The sequence below is a fragment of the Cyprinodon tularosa genome, unplaced genomic scaffold (assembly GCF_016077235.1).
Source record: "Cyprinodon tularosa strain WSP-4 unplaced genomic scaffold, ASM1607723v1 ctg416, whole genome shotgun sequence".
Classification (NCBI taxonomy): domain Eukaryota; kingdom Metazoa; phylum Chordata; class Actinopteri; order Cyprinodontiformes; family Cyprinodontidae; genus Cyprinodon; species Cyprinodon tularosa.
This window is the reverse complement of record NW_024039137.1, coordinates 386,838-410,954: the sequence shown is the minus strand read 5'-3', so window position 1 is coordinate 410,954 and position 24,117 is coordinate 386,838. Positions and strand designations below refer to the sequence as shown.

General features: G+C 38.5%; 1 protein-coding gene across 1 annotated transcript; it reads right to left on the bottom strand.

Moving 5' to 3' along the window:
• Positions 1-199: 199 nt before the first annotated feature.
• On the bottom strand, positions 200-23,278 carry LOC119792260 (alpha-tectorin-like). Its single transcript, XM_038298831.1, has 25 exons — positions 23,258-23,278; positions 22,449-22,472; positions 22,240-22,257; positions 18,083-18,198; positions 17,716-17,994; positions 17,535-17,630; positions 17,050-17,215; positions 14,035-14,435; positions 13,370-13,946; positions 12,696-13,279; positions 10,998-11,550; positions 10,306-10,904; positions 9,078-9,232; positions 8,566-8,966; positions 8,245-8,441; positions 3,312-3,707; positions 2,939-3,222; positions 2,538-2,815; positions 2,318-2,437; positions 1,971-2,155; positions 1,732-1,892; positions 1,334-1,585; positions 1,080-1,239; positions 884-989; positions 200-793 (listed from the first exon to the last, which is right to left on the bottom strand). The coding sequence occupies exons 3-25, from the start codon at positions 22,241-22,243 to the stop codon at positions 699-701; spliced, it is 6,165 nt and encodes a 2,054-aa protein (XP_038154759.1). The 5' UTR covers positions 22,244-22,257; positions 22,449-22,472; positions 23,258-23,278; the 3' UTR covers positions 200-698.
• Between the last annotated feature and the right edge of the window lie 839 nt (positions 23,279-24,117).

Genomic DNA, 24,117 nt, shown 5'->3' with positions numbered 1-24,117 from the left:
CCTTTATTAATCTTTTCATTTTCATCACCATCATCATCATCGTCATCATCATCATCATCATCATCATCATCATCATCATCATCATCATCATCATCATCATCATCATCACCATCAACTTTATTTTTAGAGCACTTTAAATCAAGCATATATATCTTCCTGTACCAAATAAAACATTAAACAGAATTGCAATATTAAAAAAAATCATACCCATTAGATTATATTTGACACTTTAACATCTTTCCTCGAAACGTTATTTAGCCCTCTATATATGTAACCCTAAAACTCACAAAAGTAGTAAATAGTTCACATTCTCTGATATTACCAGCAAGTAACAGCCCCAAAAAAATCCCACAATTTTTCTGGAAAACAGTGGTGCTTCAGATGTTAAATATTTGCACAAATGTAAATAATGTATCTGTGTTACTTCAGGTAACAAATCAGAATTTTCAGTTGTGAATAAGGTTGGCCAATTTTTAAACAAATATGTTTGAGAATTTAACTTTATGCATCAATAGATAAACATTTAAGATTTTTTCTATTAATTAAAGAACAAAGCAAAGAAATAGAATTTCTGTTAATAACATACATATTTTCCCCACCCAATTACAAGTACAAGAAACAAAACTAAAAAGGCCTCTAACCACCATCAATCATGTGACAAAATACACTGTGTTTTAAAGTATGATTCTTCATTGATCTCAATTTACAAAAATTCTGGCCATTAACAAGCTGACAATCAGGGTAACAGATGATGTCAGACAGCCTGAAGCCTCATTTCTTTGGATTTGTGCACCTGCAAAAAATACACAAGTAAGGAGTATGTCAATCAGTCATAATAATATACCTGCCTTTACAAAGCATGGAAAGCTTTAGAGAACTTTACCAGTCTTCTGTTGTGATCTGAGGACTAATGGCCCAAGTGATAGAGCTGCAGAGTCATGGTAAGATATGTCCCTCTGGAATCGGCTGTGGTGTCCAGGATAGCAGTGCTGCAACAGAAGCAAGACGTTATTTAAAGCCTTTGGAGTTGCATCGTGTGATACATGATATAGCTGCGCTAAGCACACGATGCCACTTACAGCTGTACAGTTGTTGTTTCTCAGGAGACACAAATGTACACTGCAGTGCAAGAAAATCTCTGTGTGGTTGGTAAAGGTGAACATTCTGAAGGAGAAACGCGCTACAGTGGAGACACCGTTTTGAATCATCTCTACTGTTCCATCTTCTGGATTAGGACATCTGAGTAACAACACACATGCAGGAGTGAGAATTTCAGCCAGCAGAGAGTAAAATAACAATGTAAGGTTATAAGAGACAATATTTCCTCATTTACTGTGAAATAATGAGATTCCAGCGAACAGGGTAGTTGGCCTGATTGACTGGTGTGGCCCAGCAAGAGTCCAGAACCGTGGAAAACTGATGCTGATCCACTCCTTCTGTTTTCACTTCCACATAAAACATCTCATCAACCTCCATTTCTATGTTTCTGTTACTGCTGAGTGGGAAGAGGAAGTTTTCGTCTTCATATGGGATCATTCTCATACGATATGATCCGGTGCCAATTGGAAGCTTCTTCCTCAAAATGCTGCAGAACAAACATTCATTGGACCATCTGGTTTAATATCTCTGATAGCCTAAGAAAGCTAGTTCTTTAAGTAATTTGAGTGTACATAATTACTGGTTACAGTACAACATACAGAATTAGAACTGGAAATAAAAAAACGGTAATACCTCTCAAGAGGATTAATACCAACAGCCATTGACAGTGCCTGAGCCAGAGGGTAAATACAGGAGAACTGCAGATGAAGGTTTCTCTGACGGCTGATTAGACCTCCATGAGGATCCACGTTCCCCTGAATGGTGTTCTCGTACATGAAGTGAGTTCCATTGCTCTAAACAGTGAAATAAACTCATGTCAGTTGATTGTAGTAACATATTTTTACTCTTATAAAAGATGCTGTGAACTGTACCCTAAGAGCTGTCCCACACAGATGGTTGTCATTGTCAAAGTGGAAGACCAGGCGTCCGTCCTGCAGAGTCCCATTGCAGGAGGAATCTCGTAGGTGGAGAGCAGTGGGATGGAAGCCAGCTTCAAAAAGCTGACAGCGAGATATTGACATGTTGCCTGAACTGCTGGCACATTGGATGCTTGAGTCTGCTCAGGAACACAACAGGTTTAGTGACCAGCTTATGCAGTAAATAAGAAGGATTCTGCGTTAAACTTTGGAAGAAACAGAACTGAAGTCTCAGTGTAAAAATGTTGGATCATGCAACTCTTCATGTGAAGAAAAAAAAGATTTGATTGGGTTTTTATTACCGTAGCTCTCATTGTTGGGTCTATGATGGTGCTCATCACAGAAGCAGCCGTATACACCATCTTTCTTTCCACACCACTCGTAATCTGCACATTCCAGCTGCTCACATGGGTCTGTCTCAGCTGAATTAAATAAGAAATGGCAGAGACATTTACAAAAACATGAGCATCTATCAATCATAACAATCTGGTTTTTTGAATCCATTTAACCAAGATAACATACCACAGTTCAAAGGAGAACGCCAATCAGGAATATTTAAACCCAAAATGTTGCAGGATTCCTCATAAGCAGAGACCGCTGAGCACAGCATTCCATTAGCTGGTGTGTAGAGGCAGAGATCATAAACACATGATGTGAAAAATGGCTGCGGGTCAGAGTGGAGATGGCAGGAACTGAATGGGCCACTGGTGTTGGTGATGACTCGGCAGAGTTCACTGTATTCCTCTATAAAGCGGCAGTCATCCAATCCGCCACCACTTCTGTCATCTGTGGCTCCACATCTAGAAAATTTGTGAAACATTTGAGAGATTTTAAAGACGGTAAAATCACATAAAAAATACAGAGGTAAATGTTTAGGTGGAGGTAAATATTTGGGAGTAAACACAGAAAAAGTCTGATCTCACCCTGCTTGACTTGTCCCTGATTTCCAGCTGTGGCCAAAATGGTTGTCGTTTTGGGCCAATGTACCGTTGGGCAAAACTTTGTCATCAGTAGGATCACTGTTGAAGTTCCCACACATTCCAGTGACTCTGTTTTGATAGTGGCGGCCCATTCTTACACGTAAGGTACTGCGGCCATCAAATTGGATTACGACATCAACAGCATCAAACACTAGGAACCTTCCCTGCCTCATCACCTGACCAAAGATTCCTGCAGTGGTGGGAAGAGAGACCTCAGCTCCATTCACCTGTTATGATGAGAGTTCAGGGAGTAAGAAAGAAGGTTTGAACACATAAAAAAAACTGTCATTTATTCTAAATGTAATATAAAGTTTACCTTCACTCTCTTGTTAGGTCCAAGCCTGACATGAACATTCTCTTGAGGATTTGAGAGGTATACATGAACCGATGACACAAATGACACATGGTTGTTCCCTCTGTGGTTGTTGGTGGCCACTACTTTATAGTGAGTTTCATTTTCGCTTTGGCTCAAGGTCTCAGTAATGATGTAAGAGCATGTTCCCTGAAAATGAGCCAGAGCTCCATCGAAGGTGTTGTAATGTGGGTCACCCCATACAGTACAGGTAGACATTGCATCCTGACAGCCCAGCCGACCATCTCTAATAGAGCATTCTTGTGCAGGAGTGCATGATGAGGGATAGCAGTTGAGGACATTGGGCGCTTGACATTCACATCTCTTGGAGCATCCATCTGTCCAGAAGGACTCACCAGCCTTACAGGTGACAAAAACATGAAATCATTCGTAGGTATAATACAAAAGAAATGCAGCTCCCGGAGAAGGAATATGATTATATAAAGCTTCTTCAAATCATAGTTTAAAAAACTGAACTTCCTTTCATTCTAGGTGTTCATAAATTGACTGAGGAATCTCTGATCTGAACACAGAATTTGTTGCATAATTGATGGTACTTAAATGCAAGAGAAGTCATATTTTGTTTAATTTTGTTACTGCTGGATTAGATGATCCTTTGAGTCCTAGCTTTAAATCCTGTGTTATGTAACAAGATATATTTTTATTTAGCATTTTATTTTACATTTCATCTGGTTAAGGGCACCACTCCATTTATTGTTGAGTTCCATTTAGTAACTATTATTAATCTTATCTATTGATGCATAACTATTAAGTAATCTATCTCTCTAAAAAAACGTTAAACAATTTATCATCCCAGAAAATACTGGTTTCATGTTTCAGAAAGTGAAACATGTATACTGGCTTCTTTTACTTGATCTGATGATTTTTAAAAATTTTGCTATGATGTATGAATGCCATCCATCCATCCATCCATCCATCCATCCATCTTCCTCTGCTTATAAGATAAGATTGATCTTATTAAAAATAAGATCATAAGCACTCCTCTATCCGCGATTGTACCTGAGGTAGTCATGGAATCTGAACCGGGTTTAGACTGCTTTGATCCAGTTGAACTCTCTGAATTAGCAAAATTATTGTCTTCATCTAAGCCTTCAACTTGTATGTTAGATCCAGTTCCAACCAGGTTATTTAAGGAGGTATTCCCTTTGATCTCCTCCTCCATTTTAGATGTGATTAATCTATCTCTGTTACAGGGATATGTACCTAAAGCTTTTAAGATTGCTGTAATTAAACCTCTGCTTAAGAAACCGTCTCTTGACCCAGATGACTTGGTCAATTATAGACCTATATCCAATCTTCCTTTCTTATCCAAAATTCTTGAGAAAGTAGTTGCCAAACAAGTTTGCGATCACTTCCACCATAATGAACTTTTTGAAGAGTTTCAGTCTGGCTTTAGAGCTCATCATAGCACTGAAACAGCTCTGGTGAAAGTCACTAATGATATTCTCATGGCCTCAGATAATGGACTTGTATCTGTGCTCGTCCTGTTGGATCTTAGTGCTGCATTTGATACAGTTGACCATAATATTCTTTTAGAAAGACTTGAATATTTTGTTGGAATTAAAGGAACAGCACTAGACTGGTTTAAATCTTATCTATCTGATCGAATTCAGTTTGTTCATGTTAATGATAGATCTTCAACACGCTCAAAGGTTACCTGTGGAGTACCACAGGGATCAGTGCTAGGACCAATTCTCTTTACTTTATACATGCTCCCAATTGGTAGAATTATTAGACAGCATGGGATTAATTTCCACTGTTATGCTGATGATACCCAGCTATATCTGTCTATAAATCCAGATGAAGCTAACCCATTACATAGATTACAGGCATGTCTTGAAGACATAAAAACCTGGATGACTCTTAATTTTCTGCTTCTGAATGCAGACAAAACAGAAGTTATAGTCTTTGGACCAGAGTCTCTGAAAAAGAAACTGATTAGCCAGTCACTTCATTTGGATGGGATTAAACTGATTTCAGATAATAAAGTAAAAAATCTTGGTGTTATTTTTGATCAGGACCTGTCATTTAAATCCCATATCAAAGAGGTTTCTAGAATTTCCTTCTTTCATCTGAGGAACATTGCAAAAATTTGAAATATCCTGTCCAGGGGTGATGCTGAGAAACTAGTCCATGCATTTGTTACTTCAAGGCTGGACTATTGTAATTCTTTACTATCAGGAAGTCCACAAACTGTAGTTAAAAGCCTTCAGCTGATCCAAAATGCTGCAGCCAGAGTTCTAATGAAAATGAAAAAGAGAGATCATATCTCTCCTATCCTGGCTTCTCTTCATTGGCTTCCTGTTAAATCAAGAATAGAATTTAAAATCCTCCTTCTCACATATAAAGCCTTAAATGGCCAAGCTCCATCTTATATCAGAGATCTGATTGTTCCTTATGTTCCTAACAGAGCACTTCGCTCTCAATCTGCAGGTTTACTAGTGGTTCCTAGAATTTCTAAAAGTAGAATGGGAGGCAGATCTTTTAGTTATCAGGCTCCTCTCCTGTGGAACCAACTACCAGTTTTAGTCCGTGAGGCAGACACCCTGTCTACTTTTAAGGCTAGGCTTAAAACTTTCATTTTTGATAAAGCTTATAGTTAGGGTGGCTCAGGTTATCCTGAGCTATCTCTATAGTTATGCTGCTATAGGCTTAGACTTTTGGAGGACATAGGGACCCCCATTTCATCATTCTGCTTCATTCTCTCTCTGTTCTCCTATTCTGCAGAATCTGTTAGTTCAATCTCTAACCTTCTGCTCTCTCTGCTTTTCCTCAGAGTAGCTTTGCCTCGTCTGTTCCTGTTTGGCTGTGACGTCATCCTGGAAAAAAACATCAGCTGTGCTGCTTCTATCAACACCCTTGTTAATAGATGTTGGAGATCGGCCTGTTTTCCAGTGTGGTCCTGTTTCTCTGACCGTGACTGAGTGGATGTGCTCTCTTCGTCCTCTGGCATGGGAGCTGCCTTGGAGCTCGTCTGCCTGGCTGTGTGTTTCCTGGACGGGGCCGCCTTTTACAGCTGCTTTTTGTATCTCTGCTTCTGTCTCCTTGAACCCCAGTCGGCCTCGGCAGATGGCCGCTCACACTGAGCCTGGTTCTGCTGGAGGTTTCTTCCTGTTAAAAGGGAGTTTTTCCTCTCCACTGTCGCTACAAGCGTGCTTAGTGTGGGGGATTGTATTTGAGTCAATGAGTCAATGCAATCAACTGGTTTTCCTTAGATAGAAAACTTTGTATCAATTTGACTGTATGATCTGGTTGAACTGTAAAGTGCCTTGAGATGACATGTGTTGTGAATTTGGCGCTATATAAATAAACTGAATTGAATTGAATTATCCGGGGTCGGGTCACGGGGGTAGCAGCTTCAGTAGGGAGGCCAAGACGTCCCTCTCCCCAGCCACTTAGGCCAGCTACTCTGGGGGAATTCAAAGGCGTTCCCAGGCAAGCCGAGAAACATAGTCCCGCCAGTGTGTCCTGGGTCTCCCACTGTGCCCGCTCCCAGTGGATGTGCCCTGAACACCTCCCCAGGGGGCATCCTAATCAGATGGCCAAGCCACCTCAACTGGTTCCACTGGATGTGGCGGAACAGCAGCCCTGCTCTGAGTCCTTCCCGGATGACTGAACTCCTCACCATAGCTCTAAGGGAGAGCCCAGACGCACTATGGAGAAAACTCATTTCAGTCGCCTGTATCCGGGATCTTGTTTTTTCCGCCATGACCCAAAGCTCATGACCATAGATGAGAGTAAGAACATAGATTGACTAGTAAATCGAGAGCTTTGCTTTATGGTTCAGCTCTCTCTTCACCACAACAGAGTGGTACAGTGCATGCTTCACAGCAGACGCCGCACCAAGCCGCCTATCAATCTCCCACTCAATCTTCCCCTCATTCGTAAACAAGACCCCAAGATACTTAAACTCCTCCTCTAGGGGCAGTACATCTTCCTCAACCTGGAAAAGGCACTCTATCCTTTTCCGTTTAAGACCATGGTCTCAGATTTGGAGGCATTGATCCTCATCCTGGTCACTTCACTCTCAGCTGCGAATCGCTCGAGTGAGAGCTGTAGTTAATGCCCTGATGGAGCCAACAGAACGCAATCCTAAGGCCACCAAAATAGATACCCTCAACACCTTGGCTGCGCCTAGAAATTCTGTCCATAAAAGTTATGAACAGAATCGGTGACAAAGGGAAATCTTGGCAGAGTCCAAAGCTCACTGGAAATGAGTCTGACTTACTGCCTGCAATGTGGACTAGGTTCTGACACCGGTCGTACAGGGACCTAACAGCACTTATAAAAGGGCCTGGTACTCCATACTCCCAGAGTAGCCCCCACAGTAACCCTGAGGGACACGGTTGAATGCCTTCTCCAGATCCACAAAACACATGTAGACTGGTTTGGCAAACTCCCATGCACCCTCCAGGATCCTGCTGAGGGTGTAGAGCTGATCCAATGTTTCATGGCCAGGATGAAAACCACACTGCTCCTCCTGAATCCGAGTTTCGACTATCCGAAGGACCCTCCTTTCCAGAACCCTGGAATAGACCTTACTAGGGAGGCTTAAGAGTGTTGAAATGTTGTGATTATACCTATCAAAAGATCAAAACCTATCAAATTAAACCTTTAGATCTCAATTAATGTTTTAACATATTGTTGAGATGTATAAAAGGTTTGTGATTCTACAGTTCAACGTTTGAGGAAAATCCTAAACGATATCACTGTCATCCAATTTTGCAAATAGTATTATGCAATAAGACACTGGTATAATATAATATTCAATTTTCCAAAGCCAGTATAAAGGTTCTTTTTGGACCTTTACCTTACACATCTCTAAATTCATTTTAAAACTATAATTAAAGAGAAACAATTGACTAAAATGGCCTACATTGAAGTAGAAGCCCTCATATTGGCAGCCACAACTTTCCACAGGAACACAGCTGCTTCCACTCCTGGAAAAACCATCATCACAGAAACATCCCTCAGAGCAAACATGGTCACAGGGGGCATCAATGCTGCTGGCACAGGTGTTGCCACAATCTGTTCCGCACAGCTCATAATGACTGTCGACTGGGCACTCAATTCCTTTACATGGCAGGGGAAAAAAATACGATGAGCCGGATAAAACAAGTTTAAAGAGAGCAGATGCAATGGTTCAAAACACTTGTTCAATTGATTACCCTAATATCAAAGAGTCTTTTATACTTACTGCAGGTGGTGTTTTGTCTCCAAGGATAGACATGGACATTAGCAGACTGACAGGCACTGACATATGTTTCAAGGGCCCTGCACAGAAGATCATTGCCCCGATTTCCAGACACACAGACATCAAAGACACAGTCACTGAAATATGGTGATGGATCCACCACCTCATGGCAGAAGCTGAAGGGGCCGTCAGCTGCCTGAATCACCTCACATTGGGACCTGGCAGATTGGTCATCATTGCATTGAGGGCATGAGGACCCACAGCCATCACTGCAGGTGTAGTTCCCAGGAACCTTCCAGGCTGCCCCAAAAGCATCTGGAGTGTTGACCACTGCTCCACTTGGGGAGTGAAAGTCATCATTTTGATTACCATTGAAGTTCCCACAAAGACCGCACATACTACCTCTGATGGAGATAAGATACACTGAAATTATGCATTGCGTAATCTGGAAAAATGAATTAACTGAAATAAATATCAGGTTTAATTTTAGCTTAGTCAAACAGTGGGAAGGCTACCTGTATGTTGGGGGCACAGAAATGGACACTGTGCTACTTCCATCATATATAACACTCAATCCAAAGTCTGCATTGACAAATGTTTGGGATCCACTTCCAAAAATAGACAGGCTTCCATTAAAGACAACTGGCAGGTTTCTGGTAAATCCATTCACCTGTGAAGTAGAACAATTATCCCTGGACTTTTAACCAAATTTGTGGAATATAACCCATTTAGATTTTTAAAACTGAATCTTTTTGTAGTTTAAAGGAATAGTACACCCAAAACATGATTAGCCTTCATTTTCTACTCACCCCCATGCTGAACAACACTCTGGAGTACATTTTTGATATCTCAAATGCATCTGGAGATCTGGGAGGCTTCTTGCTGTCTGCTGACATTCAAATAATGGAGGTCTATGGTGCCCGAGGCAGAAAGGTCCATAAAAGTCCACAAAAAACGTGTCAATATTCCTCCATACTGCTCGTCCAATGTAATCCAAGTGTCCTGAGTGGGTAGCATCCATAATTTACTCGAAACAAAGTCATTTAGAATGTTTTTAGAGCATAAACAGTAGTGTATAGGATTTCCTAAAAGCGCGTTCACGAGTCTACGGAAACCGCAGCAGACCAAACCAGATGAAAGTGCGCATTCAGCTCGGCAAAGAACTCATGCTCTTCCTCAACACTGAAGTACTCAGACATTTTTCTTTCGTTGTTTCTTTCTTTGCACAGGTAAACAGCACATTTCTTCTTCTACGCTTGCATTATCGGCAGACCAGACGCTGAATGCGCTTTTCATCTGGTTTGGTCTGCCGCGGTTTCCGTAGACTCATGAACGCGCTTTGAGGAAATCCTATACACTACTGTTTATGCTCTAAAAACATTCTAAATGACTTCGTTTCGAGTAAATTATGGACGCTACCCACTCAGGACACTTGGAATACATTGGACGAGCAGTATGGAGGAATATTGACACGTTTTTTGTGGACTTTTATGGACCTTTCTGCCTCGGGCGCTATGGACCTCCATTATTTGAATGTCAGCAGACAGCAAGAAGCCTCCAAAACTCCAGATGCATTTGAGATATCAAAAAAGTACTCCAGAGTGTTGTTCGGCATGGGGTGAGTAGAAAATGAAGGCTAATCATGTTTTGGGTGTACTATTCCTTTAAGAGGTTTTCAATCCAGTCTGTAAAGACCCCCTTAAACAGCTTCATCAATTTTCTATCCAGGAATGTGTGACTTACCTCCACGGTTCCCCTGTTGTTTCTGGACAAGCGCACTTGATAGCCCAAGACATCAACAAAAACTTCAGCAGTGATAGAAACTGGCAACCCGAACCAGGGTTCGTTTTTTGCTTTCACAGAAAACATATGAAGGCCTTCAGTTTCATTGCAAACTGTTGCCAGAACATAGCGGCAGGTTCCCTGGAAGTCATAGGCCTTGCCATCAAAGGTGAGATAGTGAGGGTCTCCAGAAGCAGAACAGATGCCATGAGGGTTGGGATGGCAGCCAAATTCGCCCCCAACAACACGGCAGGACTCCTGAGGTCCACATGTGTTGGGGGAACACTGGACTACACCAGTAACACCATTACAGGTGCAAAAGCTCTGACATTCTTCACCATCCCAGAACTGTTCACCAGCTTGCCGATAGCGCCCTTCATGATAACATCCACATGATGTTGGTGGGACACACTGGTTACCATTCAGAACAAACCCATCATCACACTGACACCCATCCTGGCACTGAGTGTCACAGGTGAAGGGGAAAGAGAGGCTGGGACAGGACGATGGACATGAACTTCCACAGAATTCATAGTGGCTGTTTGAAGGACAGGTAAGTTCTGGAAGGATGAAAAGGTACACATTTGTTTAAAATAATGAAGTTATATTTCCATTTAAAAGACCTCTCTATCAACTGGGGCAAAAAAACATACCACAGCCAGTTGCATTCCTCCATTGTTCAAGGGAAACCCCATTGTGTTGACACATCAGTGCATAATCTTGTAGGACCTCACAGAGTTTTGGCGCTGGATCTCTGGAGCCCTGGAGGATCTCCACACATGCATTAACTTGCAGCCCTGGGTCCACTGCACCCCAACATGATGTAAAAGGCCCAGAGTGAGAGCTAATAACTCCACAGTACTCACTGGAACTGAAATTGGCTGCAGAGTTATGATATCTGCTTTCCACACAATGATCTGCCAGGGATCCACCTCGCCAACTGTTCCCAAACACCTGAGAATCACTGACCAGAGTGCCATTGGGTGTACGGAAATCATCATGCTGGTCATCGTTGTAATTTCCACAAAGTCCACCTAATAACCCACTGTAGACACTTGGTGCAGTGATACCCACAAAGTGAGGCCAGACAGTCTGTACAGTTACACCAAAGGCTGTACGAAGGATGATACTATGAGTGCTGCTTTGGAAGATGCGGATTCTGTTAGACCCAGAGCTGAAGGGTAGTCTATTTAGCTGACCATCAACCTTTAACACATCAAAAATAAAAAATAAATATTTTTTTCTGTGGAAAACACGAGTCAATGTGCACAGTATTTTTAAATGTATGTAGAAATTCAGAAACATTCAGCATTTATTAATTTATTCAGTAGTAGTGATACATTTATAGATATTTTCCCTGCTACTTTTAACACTACCAAGGTTTTAGATCATTGTACTAAACTGTCCGTGAGATATTGTTGAAGATTCATTTCTTTTTATCGTATTCTCTGTTTTAAACAACTGTTACTATATCTGTTCATTTCTGTATCTGTCGACTTTCTGTGTAAGTTAGCCAAATGGATATACTGACTGGGGGCTTTGGGGGAGTCACCTGGTCAACCTCGCTGACTTTTGGATAAACTGAAAAGCATGTAGAAGCTCTCTGACATTTTGCTGGTTCCTCAGTTGAATGGTCAAGATCAAAAAAGGCCTGACATAGAAGGTGAGGTCTTCCTCTGCAATTTGTGCTAATATCAATGATTTTGCTAACTATGACAGGGATAAATTATGCTAATGCTTACTCATGTTTCCTTCTTTATGTACACTATTTGAGAAAAAACCCTCCTTGGATTCAGACGGGGTAATCAAAAACATGATCAAACACTATAATGGGCCAAACTTTTTAGAACAATGTTACTTGAAGCACTTTAAGCTCTGTTCTTCAACAGTGTTTGCTCATACTGTATAGTTATTCAAAGGACTTAAGAGTTTGGTTATTCTGTTTCAGCATTTGTTTTTAAAGTATTTTTGTATAGGTTACAACACCAGTAAGATATTAATCATGCAAATATCACAGTATTGTTATATTACATTGTTTGAAACCTTGTAGCAGAATCTAAATCAAATTTTAATGCATGCAGCAAAATGTATCTTGTATCGTAATAACTTAGGTTGATCAAAATTGATTTTATGGAAAAGTGTTCAAACAAACTAATGCTACATTTAATTTAATAGCAGTGTAAATTTTCAGTCATCTAGGATATGGCAACTACAAAACAGGCTTAAGGAGGGGGCAATCAAACTTTGGCTCAGTTTTTGCTGAGGATGTTTCGACACCTATCCAGGAGTGTCTTTCTTATTTTGTGTTGTTTTGCTCAACTTATCCTTAGAAAATGATTTGAATCACTCACCTGAACAGTGCCACTATTTGACAGCCCAATGGCAATATGTGTTCCCTCTGCCTCAAACTTTAGGACTTTGGAAAAACTTTGTACCCCCGTTGGAACTTTTTCCTCAGTAACCATGAAGTGTGAGTGATTTGAAGATCCAATGACATTAGCAAGTGTCAAGCGACATGCTCCTGGGTACTGGTACATCAGCCCATCAAATGTTTGATATGATCCTGGGCCTCTTATCCAACATGTTGAAAAGCTGTTTGGTTTGCAACCTCTTTCTCCATCCTCCACCCTGCAGGACTCATGTTGACCACAGCTGTGAGGGCTGCAGCTCATGGAGCCATAGCTACAACTGCAGCGCCTCCCGCAGTCTGCATCCAATATGACAGTTTCTCCTGAGCGATAGTACTGACCCTCAAAGCTGCAGCCACACTCAGCATGAGGGACACAGACACCACCACTTAGGATGTAGCCTGAATCACAGACACAGCTCTCCTGATTAGGGAGGGGGCAGTTGTGGGTGGAATTAGGGTTGACGCATGTGGCTGGACATCCTGTACCTTGGGCCTCAAAGTGGCTATTAGTTGGGCAAGGAATTTCTAAACACAAGGAAAGGAAGATATTCCTTATTTGTACATTTACCAGTACTTACACTTTTATAGCAAAATTAAACGGACTGACCGACATACCACAGAAGTTAGAACTCCGCCAGGTTTGTGGCTGGATACCATTTTGTTGACACTGACTTGAGTAGACATTAAGCGCTTGGCACAAAATGGGTTGATACCCTCCGCCGACACACAGATCATACACACAGCTGTCCACAAAGGATCCTGGAGGGAGTTGTTGATGGCAGGCAGCAAACGGTCCTGAACTGTCCTCAAGAATACCACAGTGAGCAGAATTTCTGTACAATGCTGATTGATCTGCTGAGCAGGCGGCACAGGCCAATCCTCCACACTGAGCCTCACAGCCGGGCTCATCATCCCCTGGTGCCTTCCAGCTGTTTGCAAAAACCACATCAGAGCTCACTACTTCACCTTCACGGGTTCGAAAGTCATCTTCAGGGTGATTGTTGAAGTTTCCACATAGGCCACAGGTGTTATTCTGGTACGTGTAGGGCACACTGATCTGGACATAGTGATTCATGTCGTATGACACCATGACACCAAAGTCAGTGCTGACTGTCAGAGAAAAACCTGATTGATAAACTTGGATAGTGCCGTGTCTAAGGGAGAATGGAGCTGTGGCAAAGTTTCCATTAATCTGAGAGCAACAAAAAAAAAATGGTATAAATATAAACAACACAGGAAAAGCTTACCTTATATTACTGTAAATAGGAGAGTCCTTTTACCTTAGCCACACCATGATGACCTTTAACAAGTTCAATAGTTTCATTATAGACAAAGACTTTGACCAATCGTGTCCATGAAACATGAGTGCTGCCACGATGCTCGTTCTTCCCCTCCACTCTATAGTAAGGCAACTCATTCTGACACTGTTCTGACAGAACATAAGTACATGTACCCTGAAAGTGAAACACTGAGTTGTCAAAGGTGTAGTAATGTGGATCCCCGCTGATGGTGCAGGTACGTCTTCGCACTGTCTGGCAGGAGTACTGAAAGGAAGCTGGCCGACAAATTTGGGAAAAGGAGCAGGGGTCATTGTAGCACTGCAGCCCTGCCCTGGTGCAGGTGCACTTCTGTGCACAAGTGCTGTCACTCCAGAAAGAGTCCCCAATTTGAACAGACATGTCTTCAAAGAAACAAAACGAAAGTGTTAAAAAGCACCCTACTAATGCTCTTATAGTAATTTTACATCAGCTCCATTTCAAAATGAATTCTAAATGACTATGGATATACAAAGGAAATATTAACAACACTATTAAATTCCATTAAAAAACAACTTATAATGAGCATTCACATTGTCAAATATTGAACTAATATTTTGACAAATGTTTATTATACAAAATTTATGTTGTTTACCTTTACCACCTAAGGATTCATCGTTTATTTACAATTTTTTTTTTATAAAAGGTGCAACAGAGGTACAGATAAAGTTGAAAGTGTTTAGTCATCCAACAAGAAAGCTAATTCTAATTGTAAACATCCGCTATATGCCTAAACATAACCAAATAATAACAGAAATCTGTGACCTTGTGAAATATATTTTAGCACATTTTATTTTTACAATGAATAGTAAAAGGGGTTCTTTTCACAAAGCAGGTTTAACAAACTCAGATTCAAATCCGCAACTCTAAATTGATCTAGATTAAGGTCCGGAACTCTGAGTTTTCGGTTTCAAAATTGCTGCTATGAATTAGTTCAATCAACTCTTAGTAGGTCCACTCAGAGTTGAACACTCGCTTAACAAGTTTTAAAAGCTATTATCAATGGAACCTCAATATGAAGAGTCACCATGACAACAGGCAACAGGAAGTGCCAATTCCACCCCAAATGAAGTAGAGATTTTAATGATAAAGTGGAAAAAAATAGAGAATGTGTTTAAAAGATAGAAAAACAGCGCTATGCAAAGAAAAGGAAGATGGCAAAGGAGAAAATTGTTGCTTGAGTTAATGCGTAAGTGTATATGGAGTCCTCAATAGCAGGACATTTTTACATGTATTAAAAGCACCCTCATCTCTATTGTTCCATTTGTAGAAAACTAAAATAAGATTCTTCCTGATCAAAATCACATACCTAGACTGAACTGTAATTCACCATGAACGTTTCTTCATAGTCAAAATACTATACTGACCAGTAACAATAGGAATTTGGAGTGCTATAGGCCTAGTTTATTTCTAAACATCCATAATATTTATTCTAGATGTGAAGAATATCATTTTGTTTGAAATTGTAATTTTGACAGGGAAAAAAAATTTTTTTCAGATACTGTATCAGGAATACATATTTAGTATTTAGCAATTTTGATATAGTCGTAAATATCAAGAAATTTTGCCATAGCCTGTTGTCACCACGATAACATTAGAGGTTTATTCCCTGAATGAAAGTGGATCAGTGTATTCTATTTTGGTGAAATCACCTGGCAGCAGATGAGATGAAGTCTAAAACATTGCTTGAATAGAAGGAACATCCCATGAGATGATGAGCATTCTGGCTTCTTTTACACAGCAAATACTAAGAAGCTGTTTGCAGTTGTTTCGCATGTTATCATCCCAATAAATGGTCATTATTAGAGGTTATCAGTCCCATGGGATGGCTTCAAATTGTGCCAGTAGGCTTAGTAGTTTGTTATCACTGAATTAATCCTAACCCTAAAGTAATTCCTTATCCCCAGGCAGAATTAACCTAGTTATATGTAATCTAAAATTAATTTCAGAAGTTCTTCATGTACTGTAAAAATGAATTAATACAAATTAAATGATCTGCATGCTGCTCATATAAAACAAATTAAAAACAAATATATTTTATAGCCTGTCAACTGAGTTATTTGAATCCTCTCCCTATAAATATTTTTTTCTCTGTGAAAAAGTGCAGATCATTATTTTATAAGGTCCCCGTCGAACAGACATGCAATGTTTGTTTTTAAAAGCTAATGTGTCTAGTGGACCTAAGGATTGATTTTTTTTTTTATGCAAAAAAAAAACCAAACAAAAATCGGACTAATCAGGAAATAAAACAACGTGATTGGCTGTAAGGAGTGCGGAGACAGAGGACACTCTAAGTTTACTGAACAAAACGTGTACCCGACCAGCTTAGCTCTGGGGAGAATGTTGCTACGGTGACTGAAACAGAGATTGATTAAACTCAATTTGTAAAAATGGAAAACTCAGAGTTTACCATATTTCAGGTTTATAAAACTTTGAGTTTTCAGTAATTCTGCTTTGTGAAATGGACCCCAGGGGCAATCAAACTTGTATTCTTCACCTTTTAGCAGTAAATGTGTACTTATTTTTAAGCGGAAACTCATTTCCCAAATCATTTTCCCTTACTTTCTGTAAAATGAAAGCATATGCTGTGTTCAAATTCATTGTGGACAGTTACTAAAACATTAGCATGTATGAAATTAAAACACACATTGTTACTGCCTGAATCTCAAAAGTTTTATCAACTTTTTTTTTTAATTGTAAAAATCCAGGTGCAAGGTAGAAATGTTTATAAAAAACATTCTTAAGAGAGTAAATAACTCAGATGGAAGTGATACAGTGTAAAAACTATAGCAGCTCAAACTACTTCCATTTTATAGATTTCTCTTTAAAACACAGGTGACATGTTTTGTGGTTGATTATATTTATCCTATATTGTCTCTAACTGAAAGTAAGCATAATTATCCATCATATTGATATTTGCACTTGCACTGCAACAGATCAGTAATTTGTCAGAGTGTGCTACACATCTATATATCTCACTTTGAAAAGTGCAGCCTCTTGATCCATGATCAAGTCTGAAAGCCCAGCGACCAGGCACGTTGACGTTACTCCCATCACGGAAAACTGAGTAATTGCCTGAAACATTACTGGAGAAGGATCCAGGAACAGTGAGATGGTGAGTGGAATTGACTGTGTCATATCCAACCTGAAAATACAGAGTTATATTGAATATTTAAATCTTAAAACTTCTGAGTATTAACACTCAAAGTGAAAGGTGGAGATTTAAGGTTTAATACCACAACATTTGCATTTAGGAGCTCCAGACAAAGCAAGTTTGTTTATAAAGCACATTTCAGGAGTAAGACTATTCAAAGGGTTGTACCACAAAGAAAATAAAAAAATCCCAAAAAACAATTGAAAAATACTTAATAGAAATACACATTAGATAATTATTTAATATCACTTAATGAAATAATTAATAAAATGAATGAAGCAAAAAATTAAAATGAACAATTAAATCGAACCTGTACATTCCAAGATGGAGGGGTTATTTTCCCATAGTTCATCAGTACAAAGGAGTACTGGCCCCCAGATATCAAGACAGCCTGGACTGTTGTTCGCTGAAAATAGACAAAAATATTGTAGTAGGATGTTTAGAGAAAAACATAGACATAATACATTTCAAAGAGTAGAACAAAAACCTACTGCATTTTGGTGAAGCCAATAGGGCATTTCATACCAAGTTGCTACAAAGACCCAGTTAGCATTAAAGTTGAATTGTGGGAAATATTTGTTGATGTCCTCTGTTGCCTGGTTGAGAATGCTGCCATTTGTGTATTGCTTATAGTACACCAGACCGGTCCATCTGTTGTCAAAGTCAGTCCAAAATGGAGCAATTATATCCCTGCTTCCATACATTGGAAAACTTTGAGGTATGTACATCCACCATGGACTGTCAAAGGTCATGTGTCCATTATGGTTCACCTAAAAAAAAAAAGGGGGGGGGGGGGTGAATGATCTGGTAAATTAGAAACTATTCTTCATTTCAATATGTTTGACATTCTTGACATACATAAATCTGATTATACTGCGTTCCAAAATACACAAAAGGTCGTTGTAGAATAATCTGAGGGGAGCTTCCATCAAGAGCTGGTTGAGTTGTTTGTCCAGCAATTGGGTAAAGAGGTCCTTTAAATACAAAAAATAAAGAAAGAAACACATTGAAAACAAATTGAATACACGTATTTATGAAACAGATCTTTGGCCTAAAATATTGGTAATTAAAACACTCCAATTCTGCTAAAATTCTGTAATATCCAAACTCAGCTGGGACACTTCAAGATCTTTTTGCAACATATTAAACACTAACATTCTTTTAAAAAAAAGGGGGGGTTATCTGTGCCAAAATATTATTATATCAGTTGTAATATTGTTACATTCACATCCATTTTAACATTGACTTGTACTGCTGCAATGCTTTTTAAAATAAATTTCCTAAATAAGCCTTTTTTGCAGCAATGACTTGCCAAATACTTCAAGAGTGTAAAAGAGTGTAAATAAAGTGTGAAGAGACTACAAAAAGTGTAAATAAAAGTGAATATATAGTTAAATGCCAAGAGTCACGGAGGAGGTGTATAGAGAGCCATTTCATTCATAAGAGAATAAATACTGCTATTGATAAATTGTCCATAGATATTCCATTAAATAAATGAATATCCCCATGAAAGAAAATGTAATGCGTTAGAGTAATTTTAATTTCATTTTATGAAATTTTAATTTTAATCAAAGATTTATAAATTATGTAGTTTATTTATTTTATTATGCATTTACTTTTATTTTTATTTTTGTATTTAAGCCGCAATGGAGTATTATTTCGTGACACTTTTGTTTTTCAAAGCCACTTTACCTATTTGGTGATTTTTAATTTCATAACTCCATTTTTCATTTTAAGCTCCTTTTTTTTCCTGCTCGTATAATTAAATCAGTTTAATCTGTCAGGCAGCGCTGGTAATCAGAAAAGAATTGATCGATTGATTTTTTGTGAGCATTCAAGAGAATGCTTCTGATCTTTGTAGATTTATTCAACTGATTTTACCATGTCTGAAAACTGAAGCACCCCAAAACTTTTAAGACAATAATATCACTCGTCTGGGCCGGATTGGTCCTAGGAATGGGTTCCAACGCAACTTTTTCGGCTTTGGATTTATACAGGTGCTGGTCATAAAATTAGAATATCATGAAAAAGTAGATTGATTTCAGTAATTCCATTTAAAAAGTGAAACTTGTATATTATATTCATACATTACATACAAACTCATATATTTCAGATGTTTATTTTGTTTAATTTTGATGATTACAAATGACAACAAATGAAAATCTCAAATTCATCATATCAGAAAATTAGAATATTGTGAAAAGGTTCAAAATTGATGGCCCCTGGTGCCACACTCTAATCAGCTAATTAACTCAAACCACCTGCAAAAGCCTTTAAATGGTCTTTCAGTCTAGTTCTATAGGCTACACAATCATGGGGAAGACTGCTGACTTGACAGTTGTCCAAAAGACGACCATCGACACCTTGCACAAGGAGGGCAAGACACAAAAGGTCATCGCTAAAGAGGCTGGCTGTTCACAGAGCTCAGTGTCCAAGCACATTAATAGAGAGGCGAAGGGAAGGAAAAGATGTGGTCGAAAAAAGTGTACAAGCAAGAGAGATAACCGCACCCTGGAGAGGATTGTGAAACAAAACCCATTCAAAAATGTGGGGGAGATTCACAAAGAGTGGACTGCAGCTGGAGTGAGTGCTTCAAGAACCACCACACACAGACGTATGAAAGACATGGGTTTCTGCTGTCGCATTCCTTGTGTCAAGCCACTCTTGAACCACAGACAGCGTCAGAAGCGTCTTGCCTGGGCTAAAGAGAAACAGGACTGGACTGCTGGTGAGTGGTCCAAAGTCATGTTCTCTGATGAAAGTAAATTTTGCATTTCCTTTGGAAATCAAGGTCCCAGAGTCTGGAGGAAAAGAAGAGAGGCACTTCATCCACGTTGCTTGAAGTCCAGTGTAAAGTTTCCACAGTCAGTGATGGTTTGGGGTGCCATGTCATCTGCTGGTGTTGGTCCATTGTGTTTTCTGAGGTCCAGGGTCAACGCAGCCACATACCAGGAAGTTTTAGAGCACTTCATGCTTCCTGCAGCTGACCAACTTTTTGGAGATGCAGATTTCATTTTCCAACAGGACTTGGCACCTGCACACAGTGCCAAAGCTACCAGTACCTGGTTGAAGGACCATGGTATCCCTGTTCTTAATTGGCCAGCAAACTCTCCTGACCTTAACCCCATAGAAAATCTATGGGGTATTGTGAAGAAGAAGATGCAATACACCAGACCCAACAATTCAGAAGAGCTAAAAGCCACTATTAGAGCAACCTGGGCTATCATAACACCTGAGCAGTGCCACAGACTGATCGACTCCATGCCACGCCGCATTGCTGCAGTAATACAGGCCAAAGGAGGCCCAACTAAATACTGAGTGCTGTACATGCTCATACTTTTCATGTTCATACTTTTCAGTTGGCCAACATTTCTATAAATCCTTTGTTTTTATTGGTCTTCAGTAATATTCTAATTTTCTGATATGATGAATTTGAGATTTTCATTTGTTGTCATTTGTAATCATCAAAATTAAACAAAATAAACATCTGAAATATATGAGTTTGTATGTAATGTATGAATATAATATACAAGTTTCACTTTTTAAATGGAATTACTGAAATCAATCTACTTTTTCATGATATTCTAATTTTATGACCAGCACCTGTATATTTTTTCCTTTTATTTTAAACTTATGGCATATAATGTATAATCTGGAAAAACAAAAACAAACAACTAAAAAGCAGATAAAAATGGTGCAATTATATTTTGCTCATAGATGATGACAAGCAGTTTAATGGAGAGAATGTAAAATGTAACCAATTGGCTCAGAAATATTTTTTAAATATGTAGTTAAACATTCTTTTAATATTCAAGGATTGAAATAACTACTTTTAGTTCCATAATTAGATTATTTATGGAGACCTTGATAAGGCACGGATCATATTCAACACAGCTCAGCGTGAGGGACTATTCTGATTTGATTTGTCATCATAAATGGAATAATTCAGAAGCTTCAAAGCAGATGCATTCCACAATTCCTAACCAGCGGCGCCCTAATAATAAAACACCGCCTCCTAATTTGAATATTAGAACATGAAATAAAGGAGCTTAAAATGTAAAACAAAGTTAAAAATAAGTCACTTAATAATACATAAAGTAACATTACAATTGTCATAAAATAATACTCCATTATTAAATACCGTAAGTAAATACAATAAATAATAAATCTTTGATGGAATAAAAAATCATTAAATATGATATAATGAAATAAGATTAAAAAATATTGTAACATTGTTTTTATTTCATGGGGATATTTATTTAATGAAATATTTATTAACAAATTATCAATAACAGGATGGATGGATGGATGGATGGATGGATGGATGGATGGATGGATGGATGGATGGATGGATGGATGGATGGATGGATGGATGGATGGATGGAACAAAATGACTCTCCATATAGGTGGACCAGAGGCCAGCAACACACTCCACCATGCAGGGTCAAAGGTGAATAAAGAATAAAAGTATAATAAAGGTATTTATTTATCAGAACAGTTTTCTGTTATGTTTTTTATTCGTATATATATACTCCTATATCAGAAAACTAACAGCCAGTGTGATCAGCCATAATTACCGGTCTGGTTTGGTGGTAAAAATCCTGAACAGAGCCTCCCTAGTATTAGGGAAGCATTCCTTAAACTTGGACAAGACTGAAATTTAAATGTAACCTTTAAAGGTAACATTTAGGAGAGGTGGCGAAACGTCTTCAAATCTTGGAAACCAAGTCCAGTGGATATTTTTTCAATTTTTACGGAATGACTATGACCTGGATGACGGAGAACCTTCATCAGCATGTTACCTTTAAAGATTTATCAGGACCTTACAATGGATAACTATGTGGTCGTTTTTTTGTTCTATATTTTCAAGGTCAAAAACTCTCTAAACCTAGCAGGTTTAAAATTAATCTATAGTATCTTAGCCTACCATATAATGACACATTTGTCAGCACCCTAAATTATAGGTAGACACATTGATGGATAGAGGGTTAGATAGATAGACAGATTCCACTTACCCATCGTTGAGTTTACACCTACAATGCCAGAAAATTAATATTAAACATAATATGAAAATACCTAATGATATTTATAATTCATATTTCTTAATTATTCATTTTCATTTATTCATTGTTTTAAAAACTTGAAAATCTGAGACCCCTGAAAAAATCTGATTAGTGCATTTCTGTAGCAATAACATTCAGACAGACAGAGAGAATCAACACACCTGGGTTCTGAGTTGTCACTCCGCCTATAAAACACAAATAACCATTTACATAATGCTTATATATCTAATGGTAATTCATTATAGATCGACAGATTCAACCCAGCCAAATTCTAAGTTGCCATTCCAACTATAAAACACATAATTTACATTATGCTGAACTAACCAGTGTTCATTACACCGTTTTAAAGATCAAGAGACAAACAAAGTTTTAACCCACCTGAGTTCTGAGTTGTTGTTCCACCTATAAAACACATAATGATTTACACTTGCTGAAATAAATGTATTTTTTCATTACATCTTATGATTGACAGGCAAACAGCAGGAAGTATTAACCCACCTAAGTTCTGGGTTGTTGTTCCACCTATAAGACACAAATAACAATTTACCAAATGCTAAAACATCTAATGTTAATTAATTAAACCTTTTTAAGATCGACTGACAGATCCAACTCACCCAAATTCTGAGTTGTCATTCCACCTATAAAAAACATAATGATTTACATTTGCTGAAATAAATGTATTTTTTCATTACATCTTATGATTGACAGGCAAACAGCAGGAAGTATTAACCCACCTAAGTTCTGGGTTGTTGTTCCACCTATAAGACACAAATAACAATTTACCAAATGCTAAAACATCTAATGTTAATTAATTAAACCTTTTTAAGATCGACTGACAGATCCAACTCACCCAAATTCTGAGTTGTCATTCCACCTATAAAAAACATAATGATTTACATTTGCTGAAATAAATGCATTTTTTCATTACATTTTATGATTGACAGACAGACAGCAGGAAGTATTAACCCACCTGAGTTCTGAGTTGTTGTTCCACCTATAAGACACAAAAAACAATTATCAAATGCTAAAACATCTAAAGTTGATTAATTACACCTTTTTAAGATGGACAGACAGATTCAACCCACCCAAGTTCTGAGTTGCCATTCCACCTATAAAACACATAATGATTTACATTTTGCTAAACTATCCAGTGTTCATTTCACCTTTTTTAAAGATTGAGACACAAAGTTTTAACCCACCTGAGTTCTGAGTTGTCATTACACCTATAAAACACATAAAAATTCACATAATGCAAAAACATCTCATGTTAATTCATTACACTTTTTTAAGATCAACAGACAAATTCACCTACCCAAGTTCTGAGTTGCCATTCCACCTGTAAGACACAAGTAACAATTTAAAAGAAATACATCGTGATTCACGCGGGAATCACACAGGAATCACGCAGGAAACCGTCCATTTCCAACCAGTGCCCACTGTACTGTTCATAATACCATTTTAAAGATCGAGAGAAAAAGTTTTAACCCACCTGAGTTCTGAGTTGTTGTTCCACTTATGTGACACATATAACCATTTACATGATTCTAAAATATGTCATTTTAATACATTTCACCTTTTAAGATTGAAAAACAGACAGAAAGTTTCAACCCACCTGAGTTCTGAGTTGTCATTCCACCTATAAAACACATAATAATTTACAAAATGCTGAAATGTCTGATGTTAATTTTTTACACCATTCTAAGATCGACAGACAGATTCCACCCACTCGAATTCTGAGTTGCCATTCCACCCATAAAACACATAATTCACATGATGCTAAACTATCCAATGTTCATTATATCTTTTTAAAGATCGAGAGACAGACAAAAT